The 25212-nt window shown below is 38.6% G+C and overlaps 1 protein-coding gene and 1 pseudogene across 1 annotated transcript; one reads left to right on the forward strand and one right to left on the reverse strand.

The window, feature by feature from the left end:
• Nucleotides 1-4: 4 nt before the first annotated feature.
• On the reverse strand, nucleotides 5-2517 carry LOC122488285 (annotated as a pseudogene).
• FAM221A (family with sequence similarity 221 member A) lies at nucleotides 2435-24725 on the forward strand. Its single transcript, XM_043589093.1, has 7 exons — nucleotides 2435-2580; nucleotides 4858-5031; nucleotides 8303-8493; nucleotides 10073-10279; nucleotides 16827-16934; nucleotides 20168-20250; nucleotides 23970-24725. The coding sequence occupies exons 1-7, from the start codon at nucleotides 2516-2518 to the stop codon at nucleotides 24036-24038; spliced, it is 897 nt and encodes a 298-aa protein (XP_043445028.1). The 5' UTR covers nucleotides 2435-2515; the 3' UTR covers nucleotides 24039-24725.
• Nucleotides 24726-25212: the final 487 nt, after the last annotated feature.

Consider the following 25212-nt stretch of genomic DNA (forward strand, 5'->3'; position numbering starts at 1 on the left):
TGTAAGAAATTTAGAACACCAATTTGTGAGGGTAAACTCCATTCGTGAGAGAAAGCACAGAGTGGAGGGAGGTAGCCCTGTAGCTGAGGAACAGCTTTGATTTTTGGTGGAATTTGCAAGTCCACAGCTTTCTGATCAACCTTGCACTGCTATGTAATCTCATATTTCTCTTTCTCCCTGTTGAAGATCTCATCTTCCTGGTGTCTAGGTTTACTCAGCTTCTTCTTAAAGTAAGCATCTTTGAGGTGTTTGGGGATTTTCACACTATTGATATCAATTTTGGTGGAGGTGGCAAAGACAAATTTATGGTGTGTTCTATGCAGAGGAACTCGATTGAGGAAAGAGGTCTGGTCACAAGTAGCAAGCCACTGCTCAGTTGCTTCAAGAAAACCACCCTCTTGCCTCTGTGGTGCCCAGTGAGGATGATGGAAATGGTCCTAGGGGCAATGATAGCTAGCAGTGTCCTCACATGTTGACTGAAAGGTTTTTTGCTGTGGCTCAACAGCTTTCGAGGCACATCTTCAGTAGGATAATACCTAGGCATTTTGTAAAGTTTAACACTCGGGTACCACCATTCTTGTCACACCAACTGGTAGCAAGTACCTTCTTTTTCTTTTCAGTCCTGGATTTAGCTGCTGAATACTTCCTCCTGTACATAGCCTTTCTGGAATACATAGCTGATTGGGAATATCTGCCAATTCCTCTGACTAGGACAGGGTTTCGGCTGCAGTGGGGCTTCTTCTTTTTTAGCCTTGAGGTTATCCTTCTTAACCTTGCCACCAGCATCAGCCTTCTTGGCTTCAGGTGTCTTCTCCTTAGTATCGGCTTCTCAGCTTTTTCGTCCGCCAACTTGCAAGATGGGAAAGAGTCAGGAAAGTACTTTTGAAATAAAGTATTGCAGTTCAGCCAATTATTTTTCTGTTTGCCAATTATTCCTCCCAGATAATTTATAGAGGGCGCTAAAGGTGATCTGTAGGGAGCCTCAGAGTTTAAGGACTCCTTGAGTAATGATTGATTTCCTATTCTTTTTCTGGGCTGCTAAATGTTCTGCATTGTAATTCAGCTTTAAAAAAGACTTTGTGCAGGAGCACCTGGCTGGCTCAGTTGGTGGAGCTTAGGACTCTTGTTCTCTGGGTTGTGAGTTTGAACTCCACACTGGGTGTAGAGATTACTTAAAAACAGAATCTTAAAAAATTTTTTTGTGGAGAATATTTTCAAAGGTGCAAAAAAATCTTGACTATATTGTTTTTATTTGTTTTCTCTTAAACCGCCTTTCACTACCTTGGAAGAACACGGTGGTTTAGTGACACCCAAACTGGACACAGACACCCAGGACTATTGATTTAACACCACAGGGTGTTTGTGTTTTGTTTTGTTTTTTTAAGTAGGCTGCATGCTCAGCGGGGAGCCAAATAAGGTGCTTAAACTCAGAAACCTGAGATCAAGACCTGAGCTGGGATCAAGAATCAGATACTTAGGGGCGCCTGCGTGGCTCAGTCTGTTAAGCCTCTGACCCATGATCTCAGGATTCATGAGCTGGAACTCTGAGTCAGTCTCTGTGCTGACAGTTCTGTGCTGACAGCTCCCAGCCTGGAGCCTGCTTCGGATTCCATGTCTTCCTCTCTCTCTGCCCTCCCCGCCCCCCCCCCAAGCTCTCTCTCTCTCTCTCTCAAAAGTAAATAAATAAATAAAAATAACATAAAAAAAAAAGAATCAGATGCTTAAAGGAGTCACCCAGGTGTCCCTACCTCACAGTTTTAAATTTTATTTTTATTTACTTTAAAAATTTTTTAATTTTTATTTTGAGAGAGAAAGAGCAAGCACACATGCAAGCTGGGGGGAGGGGGGAGAGAGAGAGAGAAAGAGAGAGAGAGAGAGAGAGAGAGAGAGAGAGAGACTCCTAAGCAGACTCCTTACTCTCAGCATAGAGTCTGACCGGGGCCCATCTCACAAACCAAACTGTGAACTCACGACCTGAGCCAATATCAAGAGTCTGATGCTTAACCCAGTGAGCTACCCAGGCCCCTCCCTATATCATAGGTTTTTAAACGCCAATTTTGAAAACACGACTGGGGGAATCTGGGGAGCTGGGCCTCCAACGACCCAGAACCTTTTCAAAATCAGCGGGAAGCTCTGTATGAAGAAATAAGCCATGTTCTGGGCATCCGTTATATGCAAAGCACTGCACTCCCTTGTCACTTGTTATCTTACAAGGAGACCTGCAAGACCAGGGGTTAGGGAGAGGCAACAGGCACCAGGTTTGTGCTTGCAGTAAACAGCATTCCAAGCCGGATGGGCTGCGCTTGGAGACGGAAGGTTTCCTGCGCCAGGAGCTGCCGCCAGGTGGAAGCGCACGCCCATGGGCCTTCGCTGCGGTCTTCGGTCCGGCCAATCAGGACTCGGGCGGGAGGGGGCGCGGCCGGTGGGGGCGGAGCCGGCCCGGCTCCTCAGAGGCAGGCTTCCTAGCTCCTCCCGCTCCGAGCGCGCGGCCGGGCGTCTCTCGATTCCTCCGGCCATGGAGAGGCTGACGTTGCCTTCCGGCGGCGCGGCGGTCGTGGACGAGTACTTGGAGTACCGAAGGTGAGGCTGCGGTTTGGCGGGGCGAGGAAAACCCGGGCGGGCCGCGTCCCCGTCGCCGGAGGAGTGCTGGTGGCGCGGACAGGGGCGGGGCGCCGCCCGCTGGGGCTCCGGGAATCTGTTCCCGGGTTGTTGGGGAGGCTTACTTACATTGATATAAGTTTCGTCTTTTTGTAATTAAATATTGTAATGACATGCAGTTCTATTCTAATAAGTCTCTTCCAAAAGTGTTTAAGAGGTCTCCCTATTTGACCCCTTCCAGGAAGAATTTTTAACTCTTCTATTTATGCCGAGGTCCAATTGTTTTTATCTAAATGGCCACTGAAGAGTTACACATTGAGTGCTCTGGCGTTATAAGGAATAACAGACATCGTTTGCATGTTAGTTTAGTTAATAGGGTATGTCGTGAACTTTCAAACGTGCTCCCAACCCCGAGGTGCTGTTTTTAGGAGAAAGACACTACTGGTGTAGTTTCGGTGGTTCTGGAGAAACTCCTATCACGGAAATGGAAACAGAGCCACCGCTTTGGTTTGAGGACACGACTCACTGCCCTGGGCCCTGAGGAAAGCTGATGCACCTGCGGAGACGTGTTATTTTTTCCGGTCTCCCAAGAAACATTTTTGGTAGTTGGGAGACTGGGTGAGTGGGAATTCCTGGAGAGGGACAGGCTGGAGGATGTGCGGTTGAGAGCGGCGGCGCGGGTGGGTGGTGGGGGTGTGGAAAGGGGGGGGGGCGGATTGGCCCCGGGGCGGGGGTGGGGGGTTGCGGGGAGGAGAATGTGTGTGTGTAAAGCGGCGTGAGGCACTTTCCCGCCCCGCCTGGAAATCTGAGCGGCTTGGGAAACCTGAGCGAGAGGGGCTGCCTTGCTTAAAGGTGGTCGCTCCAAATCACCCAGGGGCGTTGGGGGAAACGGATTCCTTAGCTGATCTTCACTCCTTCTGGCTGTCTAGGTGGTATAGTTTTTGATAACAAGTAGAAATGGTAATTCTGAGTCAGACAAGTAAGAATGAGTAGCTCGATGGGTCAGGCCTTATCTCCAGTTCAGGTGGGTCCAGGTAAGGCCATGAGTCCTGTGCCCAGAACAGCTTCCATCCAACCCTCACCGCGGGCAGAGCCGGCTCCTTTTGCCTCCAAGTCTTCAGGGCTTTTCCCTGTGAGGGAGTTGTGGGCCTTGCTTTTGATTGATAACTTATTAGAGATTTAGATGTTTAGATGTGTGGATTGTGTGCCTTCATATATGGTCTTTTGCCTGGTTCAGATATTAAGGCCTGGTGGAAAATTATTTTTGTAGGGGCGCCTGGGTGGCGCAGTCGGTTAAGCGTCCGACTTCAGCCAGGTCACGATCTCGCGGTCCGTGAGTTCGAGCCCCGCGTCGGGCTCTGGGCTGATGGCTCAGAGCCTGGAGCCTGTTTCCGATTCTGTGTCTCCCTCTCTCTCTGCCCCTCCCCCGTTCATGCTCTGTCTCTCTCTGTCCCAAAAATAAATAAGCGTTGAAAAAAAAAAAAAAAAAAGAAAATTATTTTTGTAAACGTAAATAACCTGGAACAGTTCGCTGTAAAAGTTAGAGCCTTGCTACTCAAGGTGTAACAGTCATGGGCGAGTGGTATGGGCATCACCTGGGAACTTGTTGGAAATGCACACTCTCAGGCCCATTCCAAACCTATTAATCTGAATATGCATTTGAACTAGATCCCTTGGTTATTATGTAACTACCGTTTGAAATAGTGGCGGCTTGATTTTTTCCATAAGATTTTGAAGTTGTAGTTTTGGAATTCAACAATGATTACCCAATACAGATGTGGGTTTGAGCTTGTGCAGATCCAAGGGTATTTGTGGGTTTAAACTCCCAGCCAGGATTTGGGTTTCCATTACCCATGTTGTCTTCTGCACTGATGTTTTTTGTACTATTGTTTTTTTTTGAGGGGAGTACTGTTTTTAAAGGAGGCTCCAGCGTTTAATGAAAAGAATGAGCATGTTTGCTTCAGGATCAAAGGAAAAATTGTGATGGGTTTGTGGTAATTCTCCAGTGATACACCTGGATCGGTAAAGTCAGATGTTATGAGTTCATTGTCTTCTTTATTTATAATCCTGTTTTACATGGGAAGCAAACGTTTTATTACCATTGTGCCCAATTTTGCTATTAACATAAGCCTAAAGTAAAAAATCAAAGCTGAAGCCGCATTTCCTTTGACTGTACAAGTATAGTTTAGTTTTAGAGTTTGCTATTTATAATCTGGAAAAGAAATATTCAAGGCTTAAGAGACTTTTTTGTTCTTGTAGAATTGTTGGTGAGGACGATGGAGGGAAACATTTTACTCCTGAAGAATATGAAGAATACAAAAAAAAAGTATTACCGATGCGCTTACAAAACAGATTATTTGTGAGCTGGCGATCACCAACTGGAATGGATTGTAAACTTGTGGGTCCAGAGACACTGTGTTTTTGTACACATAGGTAAGATTAGAAAATATAAAACTATAGAAGAGTGTACTTCCTTTGATAAATAACATTACTTGTGATAATTGAGAAACATTAAAAATAGGCTTTATATAATAACCCAGACACTGTCAAAAGTTTTTTTTTTTGCTATAATGAAGAAATTTCCAGTATATCTTATTAGAACTCATTATGGAGTCCATCACCCTAAGTATCTTTTCTCTTGCAGTTGGTTAAACAAGATTGGTACCCCTGCAGCTTTGCCAGGGGTCCACTTCACCCACTATTGGATGAGGTACCAGAGGACAGGTCATCAGAATGCAAAACTGCCTTTAGAGTTGCTTGAGTTGACCCATAGTGAACAGATTACAACCTACAAATAGAAGCTTTTCTCCTCAAATGTACTAATCTCCCTTTGTATTTTAAGAAACATGTTGTGTTGATACCTTTCTTTAAACAAACAAAATACAAGCACACAGCTTTTTATTGCAAATGGTCTTTTTCCAAGTAAAGCACAGGGAGGAAAGAAAATACAGGAGGCTCCAGTCATTGATGCGTATTGCCAATACCTGAGGTTTGCATTTAGCTGTGTTTGTTGTGTCCTACTTTAAATTTTACTACTGTCACAGGTCACAGTTGTAAAACTCAAAAGGACAAAGCTGCATCATGAAAAAAAAAATCACTGAACCTATTATGTGTTTTCAGGTAACAACTTTTAACTTTCTGTTCAAAGAAACTGTGGAAGGAGAGCTGCCCTGTTCTGATAGTTTCTGGGGCGCTCTCCTGAGAGACTCTTTGTAGAGTTGCTATTTACAGACTTGCTGTCTGCCAAAGGTTGTTAAGCGGTTGCTAGGATGAGTAATGTTGTGTATAGATCTACTTGAAACGTATTTAGCAACCCTGATGAAAAACACCACGGAGGAATGGAGGATGAGGGTTATGTTGATATCTTTCAGAATTGAAGAGGAGTTTGGTAAATTTGTGTTGGTTTTATCATTTATCCTTGTATAAATTTACTGCTAGTCTCATATATGTGTAATTACGTAGCATGGAATTAACCTTCAAAATTGACCCAACCCAACTTTCATCATTAAGTTCTTTAGTACCAGTTGAGCACTCAGTGAGATTTCTGTCTAAACTATGATTTTTCCCTATTATAAATATTATAATAATTATTATTTTTAAAAGATTTTTATTTTTATATTTTAAGTTTATTTATTATTTTTGATTGAGGGTGTGTGAGCGAGTGGGGGAGGGGCAGAGAGGGAGAAACCCAGGCAGGTCTCTGCACTGTCAGTGCAGAGCCCTGCGTGGGGCTCAAAGTCACAAACCATGAGATCATGACCTGAGCCGAAGTCGGATGCTTAACTGACTGAGCCACTCAGGCATCCCTATTTATTATTATTTTTTTTTAAGTTTAGAGAGAGTATAAAGTGGGGGGGGGGGAGCAGAGAGAGAGGAAGAGCGAGAATCCCAAGCAGGCTCTGCATTTTCAGTGCAGAGGCTCATGCGGGATTCGATCTCACAAACCATGATATCATGACCAGAGCTGAAATAAAAGTCAGATGCTTAACTGACTGAGCCACCGGGCACCCCTATAAATACTATAATAATTATTAAGGTAAATGAAGAATATTCAGAAAAGTAGAAAGAAGACTCATCACCCAAAGCCAGCTGCTATCAATACATTTTACTATATTCATGTATTTTTTCTTCACAGTTCATTTAGTTGTTAATTATGTGTGCTCACAAATATTAAGTTTTTAATGACAGATTCAGAGAAATGTTTCCCCATTGTTATGTAGTAATCACAAACAAGATTTTTTTTTTTAATTTGAAAAAATTTTTTGTTTTTAATTTTAGAGAGAGAGGGAGAGTGTAAGCCAGGGAGAGGGGCAGAGGGAGAAAGAGAATCAATCCCAAGTGAGCTCAATCCCACAACCCTGGGATCATGATCTGAGCTGAAATTGAGAGTTGGATGCTCACCTGACTAAGCCAGCCAGGCTTCCCTTAAACAAGGTTTTTAATACGTGCTCAATATTCTAGCTAGTCCAGTGGTGTTCATTGTATGTTCCCCAGAGCCTTGGAGGAAGTCTCAGGGGTGTACCAGGTAGAAGGGGAGGGTAGGGGAAGGACAGACTCTAGTTCTGGCTCTTTCCCTTGCTTTAACCAATTCTGCTTTTATCTACTTTATATATTATGGTTCTGTAAAAGTTTTTATTTGAAAAAGGGGTTTCACTGCTAAAAATTTTAAAAACTGTTGTCTAGTGGTTTACTTATTCATTCCTTTATTAATGTGTTGTGTATGTATTTATGTGTGTATGTTGCTATTGTAAGTACTATTGCTGATATTATCTATGCACAAAACTCTTTATACACAGAATTATTTTGTTAGGGTATATTTTTAAAAAATGAACTGTCAGGTTAAAGGATTTTTTTTCTATTAAATCTGATGATTTTATTTTTATTTTTATTGAAGTGTAGTTGATATATTATGTTAGTTTCAGGTGTATAACAGTGATTCAACAATTATATATATTAGGAAATGTTATATTTGAAATTATATACACTATGGAAATGATGGGTCTTTTTAAGTTTCTTGAAACAGTAAATGAGATTGGTTCTTTTGTAACACTCCTGACAGTATTGTGAATTATGTATAAGTGAAAAATGATATCTCATTGCTATTTTAACTTGTACTACTTAGCTTAATATTGAGAATAATAAATTTAATATTTTTTTATTGAGTGTCACCTTAAGAGCAGGAAGTGACTAGCCTATTTAAGAAAATTACAGTGTTTTAATTAACAAAGAGCTTTTGCTTTTAAAAATGTTGACAATTTATTTTGAAATTAAAAGTTAAAAATTAAATTATATTAAAATAAATTACATTATTGAACTCATATCAGTTTTAAGTAGCACACCTGTGAAAATAAATTTAAGTAATGCACTTTGATAAAAAGAATTTTTATAAAGAACCTTTTTCACACTCTTAGGTTGTCCATATTAAAGAATCTGTAGTGGTAAGTATTTTAAGGGGATTCTATTTTTTTGTATATTGCTGTGAAAATTGTTCTTAAATAACTAAAAATAAAAATATAAAAGAGTGAAAGATTTTTCTGACCAATTTCTGACATAGTTGACAGAAATACTGCAAGGGAGTTGATTTTTACCTTACTAGCAAGAAAAGCAAAATAAAAAAGAATAGTTGTGCATTTAACAGAATAGACCAATTCTAATTTCCAGCAATACTTGTATTGTTTTTACTTCTTCCCTTTTATTTTTTTAGGTATAAACAACATAAAACTGACTTTGAAACGATTCCACAGCAGCGCCCTATTAGTCTCCCTTGCCGAGTGACTGGCTGCCTGTGCAGGGCTTACCTTTATGTCCCTCTCAATGGTGCGCAGCCCATTCGCTGCAGGTGCAAGCACTTTGCCGATCAGCACAGGGCTGCGCCTGGCTTTATGTGCAATGCCTGTGAGTTAACGTTATTACAAACACACCCAACAGAATGTTTGTACTTCTTTATTGAATATTTAATGTGTCTTCGTGGCAGTTTTATTCAGCTGTGTTGTCAGTATTAAACAACACAGAAAAATTTGATGGACAGCTACTCTAACATGTTATTTTTGTGGAAAAACTTGGAGTTATTTGTATGCTTTGCAATCCTAAGCCTTAACCTCATGTAATTAAAATAAGTTAAATGATAGTGATAGATTTTAAAGAATACCTAGATGTGATATGATTTAAATTTTTGAGTGGGGATTTTATCAACTAAATTGTATTTACAGGCTTTTAAAAAGGATTTGGTAAGTTGAAAAAAATGTTATGCTTTGCTGGTAGATTATTACGTTATTGCCTAAAGCGTAGGCTGATGGGAAAAGCAAAATGTAACATAATAATTTTAACACTTTATTTGTGACAGCACTCTTACCTCAATAGCTGTACCCAAATCCCAGCCCCGATCCTTTAGGCCCTTTTACTTGATCATCCTTTTAAAAACCCCTTGAAATAGGTAGGACATTAGTTCAGTAATTTATTCAGGAGAGAGTTATTCCAGTTTTCATAGCAGTTGGAATTGAAATACGTTATAAAACATTTTTAATGACAGTGGCAGGAATAAATGTTTCATTGGCTATGGAAGTAGTCAAATAAAACTTATTTATTGTTTATTATGTACACACTTTTTGGAAGTGTGAGCATGTAAAATTTTGTTAATGGTGTATTTTGGCTTCCATTTCAGTATGGCTTGGGTTTTTTTTTTTTTAATATATAGCAATTTTATTAAGACATAATTCAAATACTATATAACTGATCCATTTCAAGAGTATAGTTTAATGGTTTTTAATATACTCATAGAGTTGTGTGACCATCACCACAGTCTATTTTAGAACATTTTCATCACCCCCAAAAGAAACTCCATATCCATTAGTAGTCATTTCTTATTCCTTCTTCTCCCCCACCCCTAGGCAACCAATAATTACCTACTGTCTGTATGGACTTGCATATTGTAGACATTTCATATAAATGAATATGTAGCCTTTTGTAACTGGCTTCTTTCACTTAGCATGATGTTTGTGTGAGTCATCCATTTTGTAGCATGTATCAGTACTTCTTTCCTTTTTATTGTTAAACAGTATTCCATTGTGTCCTTTTTATGTCTGTGGGTTGGCTTTCTTATGTGGCTTTTATGGGGCATTAATCCATAGGGAGGTTTCCACATTTTCTCTTCACCTGATCCTACCACTGGGCAGACATTTCCTAGCTCTCCGGTGTTAGCCCAATTTCTTTTGGTCCTAGCTGGTTTTTCCAGTATTTTATTTTATTTTATTTTTCTGCTACATGCCTTACCTTGCCTTATTCACGTCAGTACCTTACAGAAGTAAGAGCAGTGGCCAGGTGGGAATTCTAGGGCTGGAGATTAGAGTTACAGAGGCCAGAGGACAGCATAGAGGGATCTGGATTCAGGTGATTGTGGCCAAGCTAAGCATTTTCAGGGCACACAGCTTAGTACCTGTATTTAAAGACATTTAACTCCCTTTACATCTTGATTCAGGTTCCAAGTGTTCAGGATTCCATAGTTGCTTCACTTGTGCTTGTGGTCAGCCTGCATATGCTCATGACACAGTAGTGGAAACTAAGCAAGAAAGACTTGCTCAGGGAAAACCAGTGGGACAGGATGTCCCTTATGCAGCAATGGGAGGTTTGACTGGCTTCAGCTCACTGGCAGAAGGCTACATGCGATTAGATGACAGTGGGATTGGTAAGTGACAATCTATGGAATGTGAGTCTGTCATACTGTTTTATGTGTGCTGACAATAGTGAAGCCCTATATTTGTTTTATAATTTATATTCTTTGTTTTTTTCCAGAAAAAGTCTCTCATTTTATTTTTATTTTTTATAAAGGTTTTATTGCCACTATAAAATATATGGTTATTACAGAAAATTTAGAAAACACAAGAATAAAAGATCACGCCTACCCCAATATCCAAATCCCAACCCAACCCTGTTTGTAATAGCTGAATATTTCTTTTATTTGATATGATAGAGTTTACCTAACTGTTACTCTGTTGTATGCATGTTTTTGCCATTATAGCCATCTCATTTTGGAAACAGCCTTATGTCTATGTGTGCGTATGTCTATGCACGTGTGTACATGTTATCACATGATAATGTATGCACACACTGCTTGCATACATGAAAGTTAAGTAATATAGGGAAAAGTTCTGTTGGATGTGTCTTGAACTATTGAAGGTAGCTGGATTCTTCTTTTTTTGATCCTTCTGAGTTGACTAGGATTGGGGAGAATATGGTTCCCGTGTATTTATTTATTTATTTATTTTTAATGTTTATTTATTTTTGAAGGAGAGACAGAGCATGAGCGGGAGAGGGGCAGAGAGAGAGGGAGACAGAATCCCAAGCCGGCTCCAGGCTCCGAGCTATCAGCATAGAGCCTGATGCGGGGCTCAAACCCATGAACTGTGAGATCATGACCTGAGCCAAAGACCTGACCCAGAGTGGGTTGCCTAACTGATCCATCCAGGTGCCCCTATTTTTTAAAAAATTTCTTAAAGTTTATTTATTTTGAGACAGAGAAACTGCACATGCGAGAGCGCGAGTGGAGTAAGGAAAGGGAAGGGTGGAGAGAAAGAGAGAATCCCGAGCAGGTTCCATGCTCACAGTGTGGAGCCCCATGCAGGGCTTGAACTTACCAACCATGAGATCATGACCTGAGCTGAAATCCAGAGTTGGTGGCTTAACCAACTGAGCCACCTAGGGGCCCAGGTTCCTATCTACTTTAAATACTTTGTGTAGGAACTTTTTTGTATTCTTTTTTTTTTCTTTCATTTTTTCATTACAAAAATTATATAAAGATGAACAAACATTTTCTTGTTATAAAGATTCAAACAATAGAAATGAAGCCAACTGGTGGCTCAGTTGGCTAAGTGCTGGACTCTTGATTTCAGCTCAGGTCATGATTTCGTGGTTTGTGAGTTTGAGTTCCCTGTAGGGCTCCATGCTAATAGCACAGAGCCTGCTTGGGATTCTTTTGTCCCTCTCTCTCTGCACCTCTCCTTCCACCCCAAATAAATAAATAAACTGAAAAAAAAGAAAAATGAAGTACTACAAGGACCCCTTAAACACTTCTCTTTACCCGAGATTCTTTTCAGAGAGTAATTTGCTGTCAACAATTGATATTTTTCTTTTTAGCATATATTTTTATAGTTTTTATCTTGGAAAAAATTTGAAGGCCTGTCATATCAGGACACACAAATCTATTTAATTCTTTTAAACTGCTGCATAATATTTCACACTATAGATTTATCAGGTTTTCTAAACCATTTCTGTGATTTTTTTTTCCCTGAGACTTTTTGCTTTTAATAAATCAACAATACTGCACTAAAGGCGCACAGTCAGACAAATGTACATATTTACAGTTCTTGGGAGCGTTTCCTTGTAAAATGCAAGTGCATGGGGCTGATCTTGCCTTCTCAGCCCTGCTCACTGGCCAGGCCCCTTTGATCATGGTGCTTTGTGGGATTTTCTAAACCTTGTTCATGAAATTTAGATGGTTTCCTTTTTGTTTTTTGCCTTTACATACAGTCCTGCCAAAAACATCCTTGAACTTGCTTCCTTGTATACTACATAAATTTGAGCCTAAGGTAGATACAGAGAAGTAGAATAATTGTTGGGTTGAAGTGTGTGAGATTTAATACATGCTGTCAAATTGCCTTCCAACAATGCCTCACTTGTTTATGCTTCCTCTAATGATTTTTTAGCTTCCCTGTTTCTCACATTTATGCTGATCATTGATATCACTAAACCCAATTTTTTTCCAGTCTGACCTGTGAAATGTTATTGTTTCAGTTTGATTTCCCTAGTTATTAGTGGGATAAGAGTCTTCTCGTAGTTATTGGCCATTTTACTTTCTATACTTATCTGTTCATATACTTTGCTCACTTTTATGCTTTTAATTTTTCTCATTTATTTATTGGAAGTCTTCTATATTCTGTCTACTGATCTTTTGTCATTTACTTTGCAGATATTTTCTTCCAATCTGTCATTTGTTGTCTTGGCTTTTTTTTTTTTAATGTTTACATATTTATTTTTGAAAGAGAGAGAGGACAAGCAGCGGAGAGGCAGAGAGAGAGGGAGACACAGAATCCAAAGCAGGCTCCAAGCTCCAGGCTCCAAGCTGTCAGCACAGACAGAGCCTGATGCAGGGCTTGAACTCATGAACTGTGAGATCATGACCTGAGCCGAAGTCGGATACTTAACTGACTGAGCCACTCAGGTGCCCCTTGGTTTGTGTTTGTTTAATACAGTTTTTAAATTTTGGAGGCAATTTTATAACTATGTTCACCTTCATTTTACTTTAATACTTAATTTTTTTGTTTTTTAATGTATTTGGAATATATTTTTTGGGAAAGTGTGAGTTATGTATAACTTCAGGTTTTGTCCAAATTGGTGGCAAGTTATCCAAACACAGTTCTTTCCCTAGTTATTTGAAAGTTTATCTTTCTCACATTCTGTCATACTCACTGTTTTGTGGCATTGGACTATTTGTCTATCTTGTGCCAATATTACATACATTTAATTATTATTCCTCATAGAGTGTTTTGATGTTTGGTATGGTAAATTCCTCCTGTTTGTGTGTGTATATGTGTGTGTGTGTGTGTGTGTGTGTGTGTGTGTGTGTGTGTGTTTCAAGATTCCTTGATATATCTTTGCATTTTCTCTTCTAGGTAATTTTACAACTAGCTTGTTAAATTCCATAAGTAAATCATTTTTCAGTTTTCTTGGGTGCATGATCGTATTAAACTCATGAAATAGTTACAGAAGATCCAGTTATAAGTGACAGAAAAAATAATGATGTTATTGATGATGATTGCAGCTTTGTACTGCCAGGAGTCTTTCTAGCCTCTTTACATCTATTAACTCATTTAGTCCTCCCTATAACTTTGAGTTAGGTACTATTATTACTTTTATTTTGCAGATAAGGAAACTCAGCACAGAAAAGTGCAATATCTTGTTCTTTGTTATTCGGCTAGTAAGCGGTAGGTTTGGCTCCAACTCAGAAATTGTTCTGGGCTTGTTAGTGTGCCTCATTGTTGCCTCTTTCTGTGCAACAACCATACTGTTTCCAATACTATAACTTTATAATAAATTAATATTTATGATTTCATTTTGTTACTTAAGAATTTTCTTGTGGCATCTGGGTGGCTCAGTTGGTTGAGCATCTGACTTTGGTTCAGGTCATGATCTCGTGGTTCACAAGTTTGAGCCCCATGTCAGGCTCTGTGCTGACAGCTCAGAACCTGGAGCATGCTTCAAATTCTGTCTCCTTCTCTCTTTGCCCCTCCCCTGCTCATGCTGTATCTCTCTCTCTCTCTCTCTCTCTCAAAAATAAGTAAAAACATTAAAAAAAAAAAAAGAATTTTCCTGACTATTCTTATTCTCTAATTTTTTCAGAACTTTGGCATTATTTTTTGAAAACATTCTATTATTACAAAATATTCTATTATTTAGTTGATAACACATTGAATGTATACATTAATGTAGGAAGAATTGATATTTTATTTTTTATTTTTTTATATTTATTGTTATTTTTTTAAGAGAGAGAGCATAAGCAGGGGAGAAGGGCAGAGTTAGAGAATCTTTTTTTAAAAAATTTTTTTTAATGTTTATTTATTTCTGACAGAGAGAGAGACAGAGCATGACAGGGGAGGGGCAGAGAGAGAGGGAGACACAGAATCTGAAGCAGGCTCCAGGCTCTGAGCTGTCAGCACAGAGCCTGACACGGGGCTCGAACTCACAGACCGCGAGATCATGACCTGAGCTGAAGTCAGATGCTCAACTGACTGAGCCACCCAGGCGCCCTGAATTTTTAAAGTTTATTTATTTATTTTGAGAGAGGGAAAGCGAGCAGGGGAGGGTCAGAGAGAGAGGGAGAGAACCCCAAGCAGGCTCTGCACTGTCAGCACAGAGCCTGATGTGGGGCTTGAACCCACAAACCATGAGATCATGACCTGGCAAAACCAAGAGTCAGGTGCTTAACAAACTGAACCGCCCAGGTGCCCTGATTGAGAGAGAGAGAGAAAGAGAGAGAGTCTTAAGCAGACTCCACCACGCTCAGCATGGAGCTCAACAACCCTGGGATCATGACCTGAGCTGGAATCAAGAGTCAGCTGTTCAACTGACTGAGCCACCCAGGTGCCCCAGGAAGAATTGATATTTTAAAATATTGAGTATCTTCATTTGTCTTTTTCTATGTAGGGTGGAATTCTGAAGTTATCTTCATGAAAGTCCTTTATTTCTTAATTTTCTTAATTCTATTTCTAGGTATTTCTTTTTTTTTTTTAAATAGCTATCATACGTGGGTTTTTTTTTTCCTTCCTTTAAATTTTCTAGGTGGTTATTATTTGTTTATAAAAAAGCAAATGTTGGCTGGCTCACTCAGGGCATGTGACTCTTGATCTTGGGGGTTATGGGTTCAAGTCACACATTGGTTGTGGAAGCCTACTTAAAATTAAAAAAAAAAAAAGATTGCTTCTGTTACCAGTCATTATTACTTAATCTTAAGAGTTTAAAGTAAATGTTTGGTTGATGTTGTAAATAATGGTATTTGTGCCTTTTCCAATATTTCTGGCTCTTACTCTTGACTAGTTACAATGGCTGGTACTTGCAGAACAGTGCTAGGGAATAGTGGGAAGAGCTGGCATATTTGCCTTCTTGTGACTTCTGGTATTTTATCACTTAAGCATCTTTATAATGTAAGGAAAGAAAATCTCTCCCTTTTTTGCCCCCAGGGGAAGGTGGGGTGAAGAAAGGTGAGAGTGAAGAGAGGAAATAAGTTGTTTTTGTCTTGATATCAGATGTAGGGGAGCCTGGGGCAGAGGGACATCTGCTCTGTTAGCTATGTAGAGTCCTGGACAGAGATGGTATCTTGCTGGAATTTGGTTCCTTTATGACGCAGAAGGAGTTCATCATTTCCAACTCCTAGTGGGTGGTTGGCAGGCAGTTGAGCTGTTAGGCCGTGGACATGCTCTGACATTTATCATTGCAAGGGGACACCGAGCAGAGCTAAAGGTGGGTCCCCTGAGCTCTGGGGGATTCAATAGAGGAAGTTGTAGGCATTGAGGAGTGTGACTTTTAGTGAGAACACGCGTTAGGACCTACCAAGCTGTAGGTCTAAATTACCACTTACCAGCCTTGAGCATTTGAGATAAGTAGTGCATTCAGCAGCCAGAGGACAGCACAAGGACCTGAGTGGACCTGAGTCCCTTGTCTTATATTCCTACAAGCCACATGAGACAGGAGCTAGGGAAGGAACAGACAGGAATCTGAAAAAATGAGCAATTGTTTAGGTTTAGGTTATAAGGAAGTACTCAATTTTATTTTTTTTTTTAAGATTTTTTTTAGGTTTATTTATTTTGAGAGAGAGAGAGCGCATGCAAATGAGCGTGAAAGGGGGAGGGGCAGAGAGAGAGGGAGAGAGAGTGAATCCCAAGCAGTCTCTGTACTGTCAATTCAGAGCCCCATGCGGGGTTTGATCTTAACGGACTGTGAGATCATGACCTGAGCCAAAATCAAGAGTCGGACTCTTAACCGACTGTGCCCCCAGCTTCCTTACTTTTGATTTAAAAGTCAGTGTAGTTAGCAATGGGTATTCATAATTTGTGGATGAATCTTTATTTAATTGAATTTTTCTTTATTTTTCATACTTCGTTTTGAGATGGTTTCCTAGAGAGGAACAGAGTAAAAACACACTTATTCTGCCCTCTTCAATTAGAGGTTCTTTGTCACGAATGTCTTGCTTTTTAAATTTTTAAAAAAATGTTTATGTATTTTTGAGAGAGAGAGCATGCACATAAGCAGGGGAGGGGCAGAGAGAGAGGGAGACACAGAATCTGAAGCAGGCTCCAGGCTCTGAGCTGGCAGTACAGAGCCTGATGTGGGGCTCGAACCCATGAATTCCAAGATCATGGTCTGAGCTGAAGTTGGATGCTTAACTGACTAAGCCACCCAGGCCCCATGAATGACTTGCTTTTGATAGTGTTTTTGTGACTATTTTAAGGTTTTATTCATGCATAATTTTTTTTCTGTGAAGAAGATCTCTGAGAAATAAAAAAACACTTTTACCTAATTCCCTTTACATGGCAGATAAAAATTTAACTAAAAATTTCTTTTTTATAGAAAGGATTTTTCTAATTATTCTGCTGAGGTTCTAATTTATTTTGCACGGAAATAACTTTTTTGTATTTTAACAGAGAGATTTAATTTTCATTCTTCATGCATTTTGTTATCAGGTGCACCTTCAATGGAATTTTTAGACTCTCCAGTTACAGCCATGGACCACCCATTTCTGAAAGCATTTCAAGCATCATCTAGTTCTTCTCCAGAAACACTAACAGATGGTAATGAAAATAAATTGACAAATATTTTTGGATGTGGTAAATAAGAATGTAGATTGATTTCATTTTTTAGATCTTTTTTTCTTCAGTATTACCACAATTTGGTTATAATTTTACTTTTTAACCATGCACTGAGAAAAAAGCAAGAAACTTCTTTTGGTGGGCAAAATTTCTAAACAGGAGCATTATGAGTATTCTAATAATTCAATAATTTAAAGTTTTAAAACCTTATTTTTGCATGTGATTGTTTTGATGTCTGAGTAAGAGAGCCCTCTAGTGGACTGCCTTGATCCTTCAGGCTCTCCCAATCAGGATGTAACCCAGTGGTAAGCATAAATTAGCAAGGTTTTGTCATTTATAAATGATGCATATACATATAAATTATACATTATACATATACATGAGTTTTATTAATTTTTAAGCACTTGTATTCTATTTCCTTTATTAAGACAAAACATTGAAGAAGGAATTTTTTTTTTTAGTGTTTATTTTTGAGAGAGAGAGAGACAGACAGACAGGGCACAAGCAGGGGAGGGCAGAAAGAAAGAGGAAGATACAGAATCTGAAGTAGTTTCCAGGCTCGAACTGTCAGCACAGAGCCCAATACGGGGTTTGAACTCACAGACCATGAGATCATGACCTGAGCCGAAGTCGGACGCTTTAACCGACTGAGCCACCTAGGTGCCCCTGAAGAAGGAATTTTTATGGTGCATTAGGTATTTAATATTTGCAAGTATTTTTAAGTGAGAATTTTTAAAAATAATTTCATATAATCTTTTCATGTACCCTGACTTTCTCCACAAGGGATTTTAGGGCTACTTACATACTTACAAAAACAACACACAACAAAGTAATGATAAAATATAGATAGAAGTAAGAAATGTAAACCAAGAAAAAGGATACAATTATATCAACTTTCCAGGTTGATGTAATTGCTGATGATGTAATTAAGCTTTAGTTTTGACTGAGGGTAGTGGCATCCAAGGCACAGAGAAAGGTGTGATCAGCCAAATACTTTTCATTATTAGAAAGACTCATCAGGGGTGCCTGGGTGGTGCAGTCGGTTAAGCGTCCAACTTCAGCCAGGTCACGATCTCGCGGTCCGGGAGTTCGAGCCTCGTGTCGGGCTCTGGGCTGATGGCTCAGAGCCTGGAGCCTGTTTCCGATTCTGTGTCTCCCTCTCTCTCTGCCCCTCCCCCGTTCATGCTCTGTCTCTCTCCCCAAAAAAATAATAAACGTTGAAAAAAAAAAATTAAAAAAAAAAAAAAAGACTCATCATATTATTGTGAGTTCCACAGTGTTAATGAAAGGTATACTGGTGCTGGATTTTATTTTATTTTATTTTATTTTATTTTATTTTATTTTATTTTATTTTATTATTCTATTCTGTTCTATTCTATTTTATTTTATTATTATTTTTTAACATTTATTTATTTCCGAGAGAGAGAGGCAGAGCATGAGCGGGGGAGGGGGAGAGAGAGATACAGAATCTGAAGCAGGTTCTAGGTTCTGAGCTGTTTGTTAGCACAGAGCCCAATGCAGGGCTCGAACTCACTAACTGCGAGACCACAACCTGAATTGAAGTCGGATGCTCAACCGACTGAGCCACCCAGGCACCCCACCAGTGGTATATTTTAAAGATGTGTCTATAGTGTGAACCTCAATGATGCAGTGGCCCAAGGTCCTTGAAAACTTTTTTCAGCAAATGCAGCATGTGGTTGCTCATTTCTGATAGTCACCTTGATAAAAGTGGTGAAATACTGTTTTATCGGATAAATGGTAACATATCATTAAAATGCAACTCAATGAAGGTGATTCTACAAGTGACTTAGCTCAAATGGTCCAACATGATCCAGAGAAAGACCCGTAGTTTTGAGATGAATGGATAGGCAGCACATATTCTAAGCATTTTTTCTTATTTTTCTCAATAGGCTTTTGTTAGATAGTTGACAGAGTATGGTTATACTCTGTGCTGATTGTCTGTAGTTAGGTGATTTTTATGTTGCTGGTTGTGGTGAATTTATATGCTTTGAAAACTAGAACATGTATTCACGTTGATATTCTTTTTTGGATATGAAAGGACCCAAGCAGCACATTCACCTGAAATGAAGGTGAACTTTTCATGGAACAAGGCTCTTAGTGCCCTTAGTGTTTTCTTCATGAAATCCTGATTTTCCTTCCTGAAGCAATTTTAAATTCCTTTTACAACATAAACTATTGCTTGTTTAGCTTTAAAAAGTGAATACCAAAGGGGAGCCTGGGTGGCTCACTTGGTTGAGCATCTGACTCTTGATTTTGGCTCAGGTCATGATCCAGGGTTGTGGGATCTAGCCCTGCATCGGGCTCTGTGCTGAGCATGGAGCCCACTTAAGATTCTGTCTCTCCCTCTGCCCCTCTCCCCTGCTCTCTTTCTCTCTCTCAAAAAAAAAAAAAAAGGAATACCATGGAAAATGGTTAAAATTATTTTAGTTTTGAAAAGTTTCAAAGCAGGTAGTATCTTGGTTGCTTATACACACTGCCATAGTCCATTCGGGTGGCTATAACAAAATACCATAGACTGTGTAGCTTATAAACAAAAATTTATTTCTCATGGTTCTGGAGGTAGGGAAATCCAAGATCAGGGCACCAGCATGGTTGTGTTCCGGTGAAGGTCCTCTTCTTGGTTCATAGCTGGTCCCTTCTCATTGTGTCCTCATATAGTGGAAGAGTTGAGGGATCTCTTTAAGAGCACCAGTCCCATTTGTGAGGATTCCACACTCATGACCTAACACCTCCCAAAGACCCCACCTCTTAAGACCATCTCACTAGGCATTATGATTTCAACAGATGAATTTGAGGGGAACACAAACATTCAGACCATAGCATAGACCTTCTGTAATTACTTCTGTGTGTTATTGGTTATGGTGTTACATGAATTTCTAGTTTCACTATAAAATTTAAAATGCCGTTGAAGAAAGCAAAGTGTGCTCTTATGTGAAGTAGCTATATGGTATTATTTAATATGAACCAGTTGGACATTAGCAGAATGTTTTCCAATAAAAATTACTTTGTCTTACAATGCTCTGAACTCTAAAAAATAATTAGGTGGTAGGATTAATTACCATTTAGACCATTCTGGTTTGAAAAATAAGAATTCATCATTGGTAACAGTAAAGTTTTCTTTCTTTTTTTTTTTTAATTTCAGGAGAATTTATAATGATGTAAATATATCACATAGAATTTTTTTTCTTTATTAGTAGGTACAAGTGGTCAAATTTCTTCCTTAAAGAGACCTGAAGAGGATGATATGGCTTTCTTTGAAAGACGATACCAAGAAAGGGTAAGTTTGTGGGGAAATCTGCTTACTTTAAGCATTTAATTGTGACAAAGACACAGTAGAATTACATATTGATTGTGGATCATCATTGAAAATAATTTATAAAGTCTCTACTTATAGCTATTAGGACTTGAGGCTTATTTAGAATGATTCAGAGAGAAACAGGATGAATGAATAATATGATATCTAATATGCTAATTTATGAAGGTCATAAATATTGATTAAATATACAAATAAAATCATCAATAATAAACACCAACCATCAGCAGATTTGTAAATTACGTGTATCTTGAATTCTTTTTTTTAATCTTGAAATTTTAATATGTAATATTTTTTCTTCTCAGTGCATTCAAGGTATATCTAGACTCAAATTAAAATTACCCATTAGTCTTTAAGAAACAGAACACAAAACCTAAATGTATGTTAGCGATCCTGAGAGCTCAGCAACTGTAGTATTGATGTTTTCCCAGCTTTCACTAGTGATAATTTTCATCAGTTCTCCACCACACTATAAACTCCTTAGGGATAAACAGTATTTCGTTCCTTTTTATATTTTCTTCAGAATTAACTACAGTGCATTGCACATAATAACTTTTCAATAAATATTTATGGAAAATTGAAAAAGTAAACACTTATTGATTGATCATCACTTTCATACATCTCATAAAGTTACACATTTGATGCGTTTCCTGGCAGTGTTCATATTTGATAGCTTTATTTTTGGTTATTGCCAGATGAAAGTGTGTTGGTTTGATGAGGTATGGGGAATGGTATCCATCCATATGGTACATTACCCAAAGTGCTTTTCTTAGGATTATTTTATAGTTGTTCAGTGGCTATTTATTATCTCTCCAACTGGGTAATAAGTGATAAGAAAGTAAAGACACTCTTGTCACTTTTTGTTGTAGCTTATTGAGTAACTGAAGGGTGGTAAAAGGAGACCATTAAATAAATTCACCTTCCAAGAGGAGAGGAAGGGTGTAGGGGGCAGAGATCAGCTTGGTTTTCCTGATGAAGAATTTTGAAGCAGAGGGGGAGTGTCCTAGATATGATTTAAGGCAGAGAAAGAACTAGAACTTTTTGCAGTGATGCAAATGTTCTATACCTGTGTTGTAGCTATTCATTATATGTAGCTCTATAAATCTCAATTTAAATCAACTGAAACTTAAAATTATTTTCCTCAGTCACACCAGCCACATTTCAATTGCTCAGTAGGCCACGTATGGCTAGTGGCTACCTTGACTAGAAAGTACTCATCTAAAGGTAAAAGGTGGTGGTAGGATCTCTGGAAGGGAGATTAAATGGCCAGAGTGAAGAAAGAAAAGGCTATTTTTACAGTATCATTAAGGATAGACTTTTTGAATTAAATCAGTCTCCATTCTTGGAATACACAGGTGCACAGCTGAATTTTAGTTTTTCGTCCTAGGCTCATGAGGAACAGTGTTCTAGAACTCCTTCCTTCCTTCCTCCAGAAGCCTGGGTAGTATTGACTACCTTGAAAACATGCCAGTTGGTGTTTGCTTGTGGGAAGATAATGGGGGGAGTTCTTATCTATGATTGTTTTAGAGGATATACCTGGCCAATCCAGGCTACTTATTATAAATAGACCTAGAATTTATGGATTTATGAGATGTAGTTTATAACTCTCCAGCTTGTGTGATTTGTGGATTTATGAGACACAGCTTATAAACTCGCCAGCCTGTGTGATTAATGGAGTATAAAAACTAAGAAGTTCAAAGCTAAACAACTTCTTCTGAGCTGACATGTACTATACACATTATTAGTACTTGCATTTTACTCCATGCACTGTTGAGGGAAAAGGGATAACTAGGAAGCTCAATCTGATAGGTCAGGGCCCCTTTAGAAAGCAATGTGATGTCTGTATCTGGTTTTTGCTTGTATCCTTTGCTAATCATTGGTAACATTTAGTGTGGTGAAGGATCTATGATAAATATGAGTTAGCTTTGATAGTTGATGCCTTTTGGTCACATGGTTTACTAACTACTTTTAGATATTATTGAAGAGTTGCTTCATTGCTTTTATATCTTAGGTCAAGTTATGTTCTTCCATTGTGGATGACCCTTGGTCTCCTATCCCCAAGAAAGGAGAATTTTATTAAGGAAACAGTTATCAAAGGCCAACTAGGTGCAAGGTGCTATTGCTATTAGTGCCAGGAAATTGAAAAAGAAAAAAGGAAGGGGGAGATATCTTTGCTCTTCAGACACTAGATTAGGTGGATGTATTTGCTAAGTACTATTTTAAGTGAGGAAACCCTGCTTTAGCTTTGTTTGGTTGTTTAGCATTTTCTCTTTTTTGATATTACATAAAGCTAACACTTGGCCCTAAATGAGGGGAAAGGATTTGTTGACTGCTTATTAAGTACCTAGATCTTTATATATACGATCTTATTTACACCTTTAGAACAACCCTGAGAACCACCTATTATTATGACCTTTTTTTTTTTTTTTTACAAATGAGAAAATTATTGGTTATGTAGCTTGTCTCAAATAGTTAATAAATGGTAAAGATTCAAATACGCTTTTATAATCTTTGCCTATAATCTTTGCCTTAATATAAGGTATTTTTTGGAGGTCCTTCAGATGACCTGCTGACTGATCCAGTGTATTAAGAGTGATATGAATGCATGATTTCTTTTTTTTTTCCTTTAAAGCTTATTTATTTATTTTTGAGACAGAGGGAGGGAGAGGAAGTGGGGGAGGGGCAGAGAGAGAGAGAGAGAGAGGGAATCCCAGGCAGGCTCTGTACTGTCAGCACAGAGCCCAATGCGTGGCTCGAACCCATGAACCATGAGTTTGTGACCTGAGCCAAAGTCAGATGCTTAACCAACTGAGCCACCCAGGCACCCCTGAATGTATGATTTCTGAATCAGGTCCTAACCAACTCAGAGAGGAGAGAGAGGGGAAAAAATGGGGATGAGACAAATGTAAGATATAAACATTTTATTATTGGGATGTTATGATTTACAATTTGATAAGATTGGGTACTAGGTCCCTTCTGGTTTCTTGATATTATTCCTATCACCTTAGAAGGTAGGAGGCCCTGCCTCCACCTATCATGCCCCATATTTTGTCCCCCTTTCTCTTGCAGAGAGAAGGCAGTGGTGTTGCCTCTGGGAATTGTAAGAGGCAAGTGGGCTCTCTGTTCTCTGGGACCTTTTTTCCCATGGAAGGGGTTTAAATGTTTCCAAAAGGTCAGAAAGCCACTAGTAGGGAATGCAAGCTGCTTCTTTGCTTCAGTTATAGTGGAGCCTTCAGGGATGTAACTGTGGAAATGTGAAAACCAGAAGTAGAGGAAACTGTCCTTACAGTAGCCCATGTGCCAGAGATAATTCAGCTGCATTAGGTATATTCTGTAGGGAATATGCATAGGCTGGATGTATGGTTAGGTATTTAAGCTTTTGTAAGACAGTTTTTAAGTGGAAGTTAAAATACACTTAGTAATTTTCTCCAAAGCAATATTCACTATGTTATTTTTATTAAAATGCTTCTGTAAAGTTGAAATCAAACCACAGCTTAAAAATGCAGTTAGGTCCCTTTAACTATTAGATTTTGGCTTTAGAATTTAGCAGCTTAAGAATTGCTAAGTAACTGTGTGAAATGGCTGTGATAAATGAGACATGAATCCAAATAAGGTGTGTACAACCTTTTTTTCTTTAGGATGTTTTATACATTATTGTATCAACAAATATTTTAATTTTACAGATAAAAATGGAAAAGGTTGCTAAGCAGAAAGGAAAAGCACCGTTGCCATCAAGTACAAAACCTTCATGAAGACTATCAAATTAAAACCATCATCCAAATAGGTTTTGTTTGTGTTTATTTAAATATAGTAATAGTTTATTTTCTCCCAAATTATTTACTTCTTTTACTATGTAAAAATGTCATTTTGGTTGTTTCCTTAATTTTTTTAAAACATTTTTTAAATATTTATTTTTGAGAGATCAAGAGAGAGAGAGAGAGACAGAGTGTGAGTGGAGGAGGGGCAGAGAGAGAGGGAGACACAGAACTTGAAGCGGGCTCCAGACTCTGAGCCGTCAGCACAGAGCCTGACGCGGGGCTTGAACCCACGAACCATGAGATCATGACCTGAGCCGAAGTCGGACGCTCAACTGACTGAGCCACCCAGGTGCCCCATTGTTGTTTTCTTAATTTATTTAAACAAGTGAGAATACTTTATATTACTTCTGTCAAAAGTCATGATTTCATATCTTGTATATACTTTTTGTCTCTCCTAACAAATGAGGTTATTTTCATATTAGTCAAAATGAGAAAATACAGTAACTGTTTTTAGTCTGTCATATATTATCTTTTTAAGGCTATTTAGAAAATTAAATATGTTATTGAGGGTTTTTACCACTGCTTAAAATGAGTAAGTTAAAATCTTGATTTTTTATTTTTCAAGCTTTGTAATCTTGATTTATGTTTTTAAATAAAAAGCTATATTTTAAAATTATATAATCATTGTCTAGTGGTGTCTACTGATTTTTTAAGTTGTTTTGTTAACTATGGGTTGTATATAACTGTATTGACACTTCTCGTGTGCTACTTCAAATCTTCTTGGCCCCACCTCTTACTCCATTACTGCTGTGAAACAGTTTGAGGCAGACTCTGACAGCTTCTTATGGACAAAAGTACAAATTTCATTTGATGGCATTTCATCTTGGGAGCATTTCATGACTCTCTCGCTTTTTTCTCCAGGGATCTTCTGACACTGTGACTTGGGATGCATCATAGATGTATGAAATATATGGGGGAATTAATGACCTCAGGACCACCCTTGACTAATGGGTAAATGCTCTCTTCCATCTCCTAGGAAGATAGTTCTGAGATGCCTTTTATAAGTTTCCTCAGAAAATCCTGTGGGATTGAGCACCAGTCACCCATAGCTGTGACCAACTCCATAATATATTGTTATGTTAGCTTTCTCTAACTTCTCTAACTTCTC

The sequence above is a fragment of the Prionailurus bengalensis genome, chromosome A2, assembly GCF_016509475.1.
Source record: "Prionailurus bengalensis isolate Pbe53 chromosome A2, Fcat_Pben_1.1_paternal_pri, whole genome shotgun sequence".
In the NCBI taxonomy this organism is placed as follows: Eukaryota; Metazoa; Chordata; class Mammalia; order Carnivora; family Felidae; genus Prionailurus; species Prionailurus bengalensis.